The following is an 11,491-nucleotide window of genomic DNA, read 5'->3' on the forward strand; positions in this document are numbered from 1 at the left end:
TTTAACTGTTGGTTTTGAATTGTTCTCAAGTTAGTATGTTTGGTTTGCAGGTCCTGAGTCAGGTTAGGAAATGTATTAGAAGTTCAAGAACCAAGAATCCAAAGTAACTGTGTGTGTGTGTGTGTGTGTGTGTGTTTAAAGATTTTATAAGGAAGGTTTTCTAAGCTAGCAAGACACCAGGAATGGCCTACTATGCTAACCTATGTTAAAAGAGGGGAGCATATTTCTACAGCATAATATATGCAGCAAGTGGTACCTCAGGACACCAAGTCATGTCTGCAGTTCAGGCTCATTTAGGCAGTGAAAGAGGGCTACCAAGCATCACAAATTATCAAGCCAGCTAGTAGAAGCCAAGATTAGTAGTGGCTGAGCAGTACTAAGGCAGTATTGGGAGAAGGTAGGGGAATTGTCAACCAGGGAAAAATTCCTATCATAGAATGGCTATTCTATGTTCAGAACTAGGAATACAGATGGATTGACTAAGGGGAGAAATCTGTGTACAAAGAGCGTCCATTATTAACTCCACCTCAGCAAAAGTGAAAGGAATTCTTGAGGACAAAGGTTGTTGCTAAACTGGACAACACAGTGGATTTGGGGATTTCCAACCCAGCTACTCACATATAAGAGGACATGAGGACTCTTTTCTCACTCAGCCTTTGACTGCAGACATGGCTTCCTGCGTCTGTGTAAGTTGGGGTTTGGTAAACAAATGGGAAGGAAAAGTATTTCCACATACTGGGAATACAGTTCCACAGTTCAGGAGGGGGACAGTGGTCCAGAAGGTGAGGTGGTTGGTTGAGGAACATTCAGGAGAAAAGGCAGACATTTTAATAACTGCACATAGGAAGAGGTTGCTTATTTGACTTGTTAAACTTTTAAAATATATTATTATGCATTTATTATATGTGTGCATGTATATTCAGGGTCAGGGCCAGAAGATAACCTTCAGGGGTCAGTTTTCTCCCTCCACTACATAGGTTCTAGGGGTGAGGCTTGGCTGCAAGAGCATCTATCTATCTATCTATCTATCTATCTATCTATCTATCCATCCATCCATCCATCCATCCATCCATCCATCTATTTGTTATTTAACAGCTGAGCCATTTTGCCAGCCCCACTTATGAGAAATGGTAGGACACTGTGCTTCACGAGGCTGGTAAGATGTGAAATTAGGGAAATAACTTTCTCAGCCTAAGAGTTCTCAGCCTTAAGCTTCTCTCTCTTTTAAAGGAAAACTTTGTAAATATAATTTTTCTTGTTATTGATGACATACCTTGTTTCATTACCTTAATGAAAAGAATGTGCAACCAGGGCAGTATCCAATACAGGACAAAACCTCCACTGAAGAAGAATCTGGAATATCTAGGTTGGGAAGATTTCTTGAATGGAGTTATGAGGAAGTTTTCATAAGGTTTACAGGGCAGATTCTTTCCTATCTTAATTCTTTAGTAAATGAAGTTAAACTTGGATATAGTTTCTATTTTCTGTGAGTAGGATTCTGGTCTAACTAAAAGAGGATATTATGATCTATTACAGTAGATATAAAAATACAAGATACACAGATTAACACCACTAAGCACAGCATCACCACAACATGGACATTATCAGAAACGAATGGGAACATTAATAAGAGTGTAGCAGTGTAGAGACCGTATAACTTAATTAGGGTTCTTTCTGAATTAGTCACAGAGGGTGTGAGTCATGGCTGAGAACATCCTGTGAGGCTGCCAAATCTTGGAAATCTGCTTTGGGTTTGTCTAAGGATCTGTGTACAACTTTTGAAGCCTCCTGGTTTCATGAACCTAATGTTCTGATTTGGGTTATAATATAGGAATTAAAAGTTTCAAGAGAGGGAGAGATGCAGATTGTTGGGAAGGAACTGGAGGGTTAACCAGGTCGAACAGTGAAGCTGAGGAGTAGGGAGTAGAGGGTGGCAGGTGTTCTTAGATGACTCTCACAGCTTTCTTTGCTTAGGTTGTCCGTTCGGAGCAATGGCCATTAATGACCTTTGATATCACCAAGAATGACAAAGTGAAGAAAATAAATGAACATATTAGGTCCCAAACCAAGGTCTCTGTGCAGGATCAGACCCTTCTGCTAGACTCCAAGATCCTCAAGCCCCATAGAAAATTGTCATCTTATGGAATTGACAAGGAAACCACCATCCACCTCACCCTAAAGGTGGTGAAGCCCAGCGATGAAGAGCTGCCCTTGTATGTGGTGGAGTCAAGAAACGAGGGGCAAAGGCACCTCCTCCAAATTCGAAGATCCAGCCCGGTGGCCCAGGTGAAAGAGATGATCGAGAGTGTGACCGCCGTAACTCCCAAGAAGCAGATTGTGACTTGCAACGGAAAGAAGCTGGAAGATGGAAAGATCATGGCTGACTACAACATCAAGAGTGGCAATTTCCTCTTTCTGACAGCGCACTGCATTGGGGGGTGACTGCGTGGATGGGGTGACGAGAAGCTCAAAGCTGATTTCCTTTGAGCTCCTACCAATCACATCTCTTGATGATATAAAAAATTAATGAGAATGATATAAAGATTTGAGGGGGGTGGGGTGGGTTAAAAATATTTGTCAAGTCTGTGATTCCTTGTTTTTAACATAGTTCATTAGCAGGGTTGTTGATGGGAGCAAAAACTGAAACTTTAGTCAGGTGTGGTGGTGCAAACTTTTAATTCCAGCACTTGGGAGGCAGGGGCAGGTGGATCAATGAATGATTGTTGAACCAAATTGAGTTCTAACTATAAAGTATAGAGAAATAATGTGTTATGGAATATCATTTTTGCCATAACTGGATCATAGTCTAATAAAGATGTAGAAATTCAGTCATCATCTTCTTATTTAAAGATATTTGGTATGAAATAAAAACTATCATCGTCTCCGTATGCTGTGTCTAACCCTAACAAAAGTTCTGAGTAAAGAAGGGGAAGAGCCATTATCCTATTTGGCAGATGGGAGTCCCAGTTTAATAAGGCCCAGCACAATTGCCTATTATTTGCAGACATTCTTTGTCATTGTATGGACTGAACGGAGTGTAGTGGGCATGGTCACATCTCTAGGTTTACATTAGCTGGACTGGCTCTCCTAGAACAGAAACCATATCCTACTTCTGAAAGAGATCTCTGTAAGGTAGGGCCCATGACTTCCTTGTTAACCCGAGAGACTCCACCTGATGGCTGAGGTCGTGGAAGTTTTCATGGTCTTTTGTAAGCCTGGAGAAAAACTAAAGGTCAGCACCAGGTTAGCATCATCTTATCTCCATGTGGATTCTTCAGGGCCGCTACAAAGTCTCCTGAGGGTGCATCTGGCCCTCTCCTGCATCGTGCTTCCCTTCTTATAGAAAGAGCCATTTACCACAACACTATTTATGTGTGTTTATATATTTCAGGAGTCCCTCACACCATCCCCGAAGAATCCAAACCCTACTCGGTGAGAGAAAAGTATCTCTCTACTAACCCAGAATTCATCGAGCACAAAACTTGCAGATTCTCATGCAAAGACGAAAATTATGAGCACCCTATTTCTGGGACCCTGAGCCCTTCTCGGTTTTTTTACTGTCCCACCTATGGCCTCCCCAGACTCCGCAAGAGCCTCAGTGCCGCCCCCTTCACTTCCTTGTTCCGCAGTGTGTAGATAAGAGGATTGAGCGCGGGTGTGACCACTGTGTAGAAGAGCGAGACGAACTTGCCGCGGCCCTGGTTGTAACTATGCGTGGGTTGCAGGTAGGTGTAGGTGGCAGAGCCATAAAATAGGCAGACGGCGGTCAAATGAGAGCCACATGTACTCGCCGCTTTCCGCCAGCCAGCGCTGGAGTGCATGCCCCAGACCGCGCGGCCCACCGCGATGTAGGAGGCCAGGATGACCGCCGAAGGCACCAACAGGATGACCACGCGCGCGGCGAACATCTGACGTTCCGTGGCGCTGCGGCCACCGCGGCAGGCCAACTGCAGCAGCGCGGGTAGCTCGCAGATGAAATGGTCCAGACAGCGGGGCGCGCACAGCGGACGCGCGGCCAGCAGGGCGGTCTGCGCTGCAGAGTTGGCCAGGCCACCCAGCCAGGAGGCTCCGGCCAGCGTGCGGCACAGGAGCGGAGAGGCGAGTGAGGCATAGCGCAGAGGGTTGCACACGGCAGCCGCGCGGTCCAGAGCCATAACCGCCAGGAGCACGCACTCGGCGGAGCCCAGGGCTAGAGATGAGCACAGCTGCGCCATGCACCCGGCGCGCGGTAGCTGCAGCATCCAGCCGCGCAGGCTGGCCAGCAGCGGTGGTACCACACTAGTAGTGAAGCCCACATCCACTAGAGCCAAGTGGCAGAGGAAGTAGTACATGGGTGTGTGCAGGCGAGGGTCGCGAATGGCCAGCAGAACCAACGCCGCGTTGCCAGTCAGCGTTAGTAGGTAGCAGAGAAGGACCAACGCGAAGAGAACTGGCTGCAGAGAGGGCCAGTCGGTGAAACCCAGCAGCAGGAAGCGCTCCGCTGAGCTTTGGTTAGCCTGAGGGGAAACTCCAAGAAGGTTCGGAAGGATGAAACAAAAGTGTTTAATGCTAGAGGGCACAGTGATGCAGGCCTTGCACTGGGAGGCAAAGGTCAGAAATTTTTGTGAGTTCGAGGCCATCTTTTTTGTTTATGCAACTGTTAAAGCTTTGAGAAACAAAGCCAGCCAGTTTTCACAGGTGCCCTTAACTCTGCTTCATGGGCAAATCAAAGTGGAAATGTTTTTGTAATATATATAATTTCAACCATTTAGAGCAGCCAAGAAATATCTAGCTATAGAGCTTCCACTGGACTACACCAAATATGGTAACTGTAGCCAATCAAATATTTTTCTTTATTCTCCTTTTCTTCCTCCCCGCCTCCTTTTGCCTCTGCCTGCCTGGGGGGTGGGGGTTCTTTCCTTCCCTCCCTCCCTTCTTTTCAATAGCGTCTCATGAACCCCAGGCAGTCCTTCAGTTCTACTTGTAGCAGAGGATGACCTCAAACTCCTGATCCTCTTGAGTCCACCTCCAGAGAGCTGGAATTATAATCATGAGCTACAGCGTCCAAGCAAATCTTTCTTTGCTTTACTTCTGTGTTCATCCTATCAAAATGTTCCCTATGTTTTCCCCCTGTGGTTCACTGAATCACTTTTGCCTGATTCAGAAACAGCTGTTTGCTCAAACCTGTTAAAAGTTTATTGTGCCTCATCCTCCCCTCCCCCAACAACCATCCATCCGGCTGGGCTATTCCCCTACTCCATGAGTTTGGTTTTAACATGTTATACAGTTTTGTCTAGCCTGTGGAGTGTCAGGAGCCAAACCCAGGAAACTACCTGCTGTCCTAAGAGAACCTAGGAAGTTACCTGCTGTTCTTGAAAGCCTAGTCAGTGCAAGGTTAAGAAAGGACGTTCACAAGTCCCCAGGAACTTAAAGAACGTCTGGCATTTCCTGGAAGCTGGTTAGGACAATGGGATGGTCTAGGGCAATAAGCATTCAATAGTGGGATAGCCCTAAGCAGTGACCCTCACCCAAACTTCCTGGTTTGTTGTGTCTTTATAACCTGCACCCGAAATTAAAGTTTCAGAGCTTGATCAGAACCCCAGACTTGCTCTCATTCCTTGTGTCTCTTGTCCCTTCATTCTTTCGTCCCTTCCCTAAGGTCTCATCGAATCCCCGCGGGCAGTGGAGGCTGCTTACAAGTGCACAGGACCTCCTTCTGTATATGTGACATTCAGGATCACTACAAGGCTAGCCTGGAGGAGGAAGGGACACTTCCTGTCAGACCAGAAACAAGAAGTCCTCAGTCCTAGAACTGAACTCAGCTAAAACAACCGTGTCTGGTTGGTTGGTTATATGAGAAGTAGAAATCACTTCACGTCGTTCTACCTCAAGTTTGTCACGTGTAAATGGTGGAATTTGACTTCTTGAGTCTATCGTGGGCTTTCCTGTCAATTGTTTCTAAAAAAAAAAAAAGAAAGAAAGAAAGAAAGAAAGAAAGAAAGAAAAAGAAAGAAAGAAAAGAGAGAAAGAAACAAAGAGGACCTCAACTTCAAGGCTCTAAGTATTGATACTGAATTCAATATCTGGTGATATGGAAATTATCATGGTTGATGAGATGGATAAAATTTACACAAAAATCTTTCTATACATGTTTTATGACAGATATCATATAGATAGCTTGTGAACACACTCACTGCTTTTAATTGAAAAAGAACCATAAACCTCTGGCCTGGCACTTGCTGCCTGATGGCCTGAGTTCCACCCCTGGGATCCATGTAGTTGAAGAGAACTGACTCCTTCAAGTTGTCCTCTGGCCTTCACAGATATGATGTGGCATGCATCCCAACCTCAATCTATCAAGCTTTTTAGTTTTTTTCAGGAAATAATCCCTCTCCGAATACAACACCTTGCTTATTCCTCACCAGGCAGAATAAGTTTCAATGTGAGTAAGAACAAGGTCCAGGACTTAAGACTCCTTAGGTTTGAGTCTTGATTCTGTTACTTTAGAGATGATAACTGGGCATGTACTTAACCCCTCTGTGCCCCCATTCTTCATGTGGTAACATAAGTCTGTAACAAGAGTTAAATACACAGAGTACTCTGAACAGTGCTGGCATAACAGTAGTTATCATCCCTGCCTTATAAACAAGCATATACATTTTTGTTTTCATTGTTTGATACTTTTTGGTGTTGGAAATTGAATCCAGGGCCTCATGTATGTTGAATATATATCCCCTTACTGGTCATACACTGAATCATATCTCTGGCCTTGGAAACTGTTTTGTTTTACAAGACAGAGTCCTATTATGTATTCTAAGCTGGCTTTGAACTCAGAATTGTCCTACCTTTGCCACCTGAGTGCTGAAACTACAGATGTGTGTGTGTGTGTGTGTGTGTGTTTCTGGATCACTCAAGCTCCAGGACAAGATCGGTGACAGATTTGATATGGAGATCCATGTTCCTACATGTATCGACTTTAATATTTCCTTGATTGGAAATCAGGCAGAGTAGGGAGGGGATCAAAATTAAATGTGTTCACAGTCACATTGTTTATAAATGATAGAAGATTTTTACTCAAACCTAATTAACTCCAAGGACTTGGCTGAATTCACAGGATTCTATTATGCCAGACTCTGGAAAGTTAAGGGACATGCAAATGTTGTTGTTACAGCCCATGTGTATAATTTTCTTTATAGTAATAACAATAATATTGGAGGCTTTGGAAACTGACTTGTACCATTAATAATTGGAGCCCCTGTCATGGCATTCCCACGAATAAGTTTCTGACTTCTTCCTTCATCATTTCTTCTTCTTCTAGCATCATCAATAGGAGAAGCAGGAGCAGGAACAGGATGAACAGTATATCCACCCCTAGCCGGAAACCTAGCCCACGCTGGAGCATCAGTAGACCTAACAATTTTCTCTTTACACCTAGCTGGCATGTCATCTATTTTAGGAGCCGTTAATTTTATTACTATTATTAATATAAAACCCCCCACCCATAACTCAATACCAAACACCATTGTTTGTTTGATCCGTACTTATTACAGCTGTCCTTCTTCTACTTCACTCCCAGGATTAGCTGCAGGAATTACAATACCATTAACAGACCGTAATCTAAACACAACTTTCTTTGACCCAGCAGGAGGTGGAGAGCCTATTCTTTACCAACATCTATTCTGATTTTTCAGTCACCCTGAAGTCTATATTCTTTCTTATTCTCCCAGGGTTTGGTATTATTTCACATGTAGTTACCTACTACTCTGGAAAAAAAGAGCACTTTGTCTTTATTTCTAGACAATCTCATAGCATTGGAACATGGATGAAATATAAGACATGGCAATAAACTTTGTGAAGTAGTGGTGACTAGAGTTGTCAAATTACAAAAAGTCAAATTCTTCAGCACTGGGATTTCATAACCATATATCAGCACAGCTAGGCAAGCCCTAAAACATTAGCCTTCCAGGCATGAATGAAACCCACAGTCAATGTCTTTGTCTTATGCTCAAATCCCCAAGAACACAGTTCTAACACACATGCACACCACTGATTTTTTTTCAGAAGACAAATACGTTATAAGTTGAATAACATGTCTTAAAATCTCCCTTGATCTTCTAGAACACACTCTGAGATTCAAAACCATTTATTCTTAGGGGAATGTAAACAAACTTACCTTCATGTTTAACCCCTGGTCCCCGTTTCTAGACTTGAGTTTATGTTGATGTCTTCCTCGTGTTCTGGATTCTGTGAGTTTGAAATGACGGAGGGAAAGATTAACAAGAGACACAAATACTTGACTGTATTCGTTGCTAGAAGGAGTCCCCGAGATCAGAGCCAGACACTCCAGGAAGAAAACAAGGGGTGGGTGCCATCCTGTTCAGCAGAGAAATAAGTCAATGGTTTTGGAAGAAAGACGAATACTTTTGTGGAATGGGCATACAGAAGCAAAGGTGCCAGCTGTGAATGGACAGACCTATAAGGGGCACCCACAGGACAAAAGCTTGAGTCTTGTGATGGTAGCCAATTAACCTTAGCCAGTGAATGCCCTGAAAATATCCTTCTAAAACCTAATGGGAGAGAGAGAGAGAAAGTAAGAATAATGACATCTCCTCTGACTAGAGAGGAAACAGAGGAATTTACTTGCCCTGCTCCTTAGAAGAGGGGAGGCAGCTCTGGGGAATCTTTGTCCCACTCCCATAATTAGCACTTTCCATGGGGGTGTCCAGAGAGACATTCCCTGAGGGAATGGAGGAGGAAAATCCTGAAGAGACTATCCCTTCAGGGCACTGTGTCTCTGAAAGGGTGTGGAGCCAAGAGGTGGCACATTCTCCAGTTATGGTTATCTCTACTTTCCTCATTGATTGATTAATTTGCTGACCCTCAGCAACTCTCTGCCACGATGTCTGTAGAGCAGCCTTAATCTATCCGGGATACTTTAGACTTAAGCTCCTTTGAAAAAAGAACAGCATTTTACTACATCGCCCAAGCTACTGAGTGCTGGGATTATGGGCCTGTTTCCTTACACCAGTCTTACCCTCATGAGACATGAGACTTTGGCTCGTGCCACTGGCTTTTGTCACCTGCCACCTCTCCTGTTTGCTATTAATCCCCTAAATCCCTTTGGCTCCTCTTTATTTTTGAATATTTCCTGTGTGATCCACTCTCTACTCTTGCTATAAATTTGGGGGAGTAATTACCCACAAAATCTCAAACTTTGCCCTTTTCCTTTCCATTTATTTCTTCTTCTATCTGGAAAATTTCTGTAGTCCCTCACCTACCTCATGTCTTCATCTCTCTTGATATCCAGTCCAGATTGCCTTCTGCTGTTACAATTGCTTGTTTGGGGCCGGTGAAATGGCTCAATAATAGAGGAACTTGCCACCAAGCCTGACTACCTGAATTCCATACGCAGAAATGACGTGGTGGAAAGAGAACTGACTCCTGCAAGTTGTCTACAGTCTTCCACACCTGTGTTGTAGCATACACATGCCCATGCCCCACTATATATGGTGTATCTGTGTTTCAAGATGGCAACATGATGTTACATACCAGGACACTTATAAGGCCCATAAAACTTAACTAGCATCAGAAAGCACCCTCTGGAGGAGAAGCAGCAAGGAATTGGTGGAGAAAAAGAGACTTGTAGCAGCCTGCGGCCACGAATCAACCGGGTTCACCTGAAAGGGGGCTGGGAAGGAAAGGCAGACAGGGCGAGAAGAGATGAAGCCAAGACAAAGTTCTCTGATCAAGGCTCAATGCTTTAATGTTTAGCTTTTCAATTGAAAGGGAAAGACCCCGCCCGAACCCTTCCTAGTTTCAGCCAGAGAGATGGGTGGGATAATTCGTTCTTGGTCATGGGTCACGCTGGAGATATCTCAAGGCAAGCCCAGGGGCAGTTCTTCTTTCAGGTTCTGTGCAGCCAAGGCAGGTAACTCCACCTAGGTCCTTATCACTTGGTCTGTTGTGGTAAACAAAGTCTCTCAGGCCTGCTCAAGGCTAGGGGAAGACCACAGAGACTCCTTGTTGATGCAGCTAAGTTGTACGAGAAACTCCAGTGAGGCAGCCTCAGTGTATAAAAGAACAAAACAGAGACTGGATTTGGCAGTGTGGGAGTGATCTAGTCACCACCCTTCCCTATAGCCCCCCCCCCTTCCCACTCCTGCTTCAGCCAGGGAAGCCCCCGCTTTATGAGTCCCAGGTAGCTTTAAGTTACAGTCCCTATTTTCTCTGCCTTCCTGACTTCTGGCATACAGCAACCCAAATCATAAATGAGTTTGTAGCAAAGCGTTAGTTAGATCACCTACCCTCTCTAGAACTCTCTCTGGCTGGGATTCAGAATCAACCCCTCCATTGTGGTGGCCAATGTTTTCAAACTGTCTTTTTACCCGAAATAAATCTCAGCTCCTACGTATGCCGACGTGGTATAGAATCTTTTGCTCATTTAAAACATCTGAGTGGCTTGGCAGTAGTGGCGCACGCCTTTAATTCCAGCACTTGGGAGGCAGAGGCAGGCGGATTTCTGAGTTCGAGGCCAGCCTGGTCTACACAGAGAGTTCCAGGACAGCCAGGGTTATACAGAGGAACCCTGTCTCGAAAAACAAAAACGAAAACAAAAAACCGAAAAAAAACCCCTCAAACAAACAAACAAACAAACAAAACATCTGAGTGATCAGAAAATTCAAACAAAACCAGAAGCATTTCTTGTCTTTTGTGGGACCCGGGCAGACAAGAAACAGGACAGACTGATGATGGAGGCGAGAGCTGTAAAGGCCACACCTTCTTCTTCATTAGAGCTTAATGAGTTTCAGTGGAGAGAGTCTCAGGGTGTGAATGAACTGTCAGTCTTTCTACTGCAACTTGTTTAGCCACGGGAAGAAGGAAGGGACAGTGTTAAACGCATGGTTGGTGGAAAGGGTCTTTTGTCTTAGATGATTTATTTAGACCAAACTCACTTTGTTGTACTTCTTTTGGGACGTAGTTAAAGTTACTGTTTACAAAAACTTTTACCTCAATTTTCAAGAGTAACAATTTCGGAGCAGAATCCACCTCCATTTCCAGCACTAACACAGCAGCCATCACCTCCAGTATGGTGGACGAATGCTGCCACCATGTGGCTAAACGATGCAACGATAGCTTTTGTAGTTCATGCTGCCACCATGTGGCTAAACGATGGCAGTTCTGGAGGGCACTCATCCTGAAGAACAGCAATATTCTCTTCAGCTCATTGAAACTTAGGGAAGTAGTCTTCGGAGTTTTATCTGGGTTGTACCCACAGAATTCTTGATTCACATGATAATTTGCACGTGTGCCGATGTTGATGCTACCCTGATAGATCGATAGTTCTGAGCTATTATTGGTTTCACTACCACAGGCTCCTGCCTCACTTCAGATAAGAGGTGACTATACAGTTAGAGTATGTGCGATCTGTTGAAGAGGTGGCCTGTCTTAGTGCAGAACAAAAATTCATACTCCCTATCTCCCGTATAGGTCATTAGGGAAGATCAAAAGAGCC

The 11,491-nt window shown here is 44.3% G+C and overlaps 1 protein-coding gene and 1 pseudogene across 1 annotated transcript; one reads left to right on the top strand and one right to left on the bottom strand.

Moving 5' to 3' along the window:
- The first annotated feature begins 614 nt into the window (after positions 1–614).
- Ubd (ubiquitin D) lies at positions 615–2,833 on the top strand. The gene is made up of 2 exons (XM_028785456.1): positions 615–686; positions 1,975–2,833. The coding sequence occupies exons 1-2, from the start codon at positions 669–671 to the stop codon at positions 2,440–2,442; spliced, it is 486 nt and encodes a 161-aa protein (XP_028641289.1). The 5' UTR covers positions 615–668; the 3' UTR covers positions 2,443–2,833.
- A 733-nt stretch (positions 2,834–3,566) lies between these two features.
- LOC114637246 lies at positions 3,567–11,172 on the bottom strand (annotated as a pseudogene).
- Positions 11,173–11,491: the final 319 nt, after the last annotated feature.

This window comes from Grammomys surdaster, unplaced genomic scaffold, assembly GCF_004785775.1.
Source record: "Grammomys surdaster isolate TR1022 unplaced genomic scaffold, NIH_TR_1.0 125231, whole genome shotgun sequence".
NCBI lineage: Eukaryota > Metazoa > Chordata > Mammalia > Rodentia > Muridae > Grammomys > Grammomys surdaster.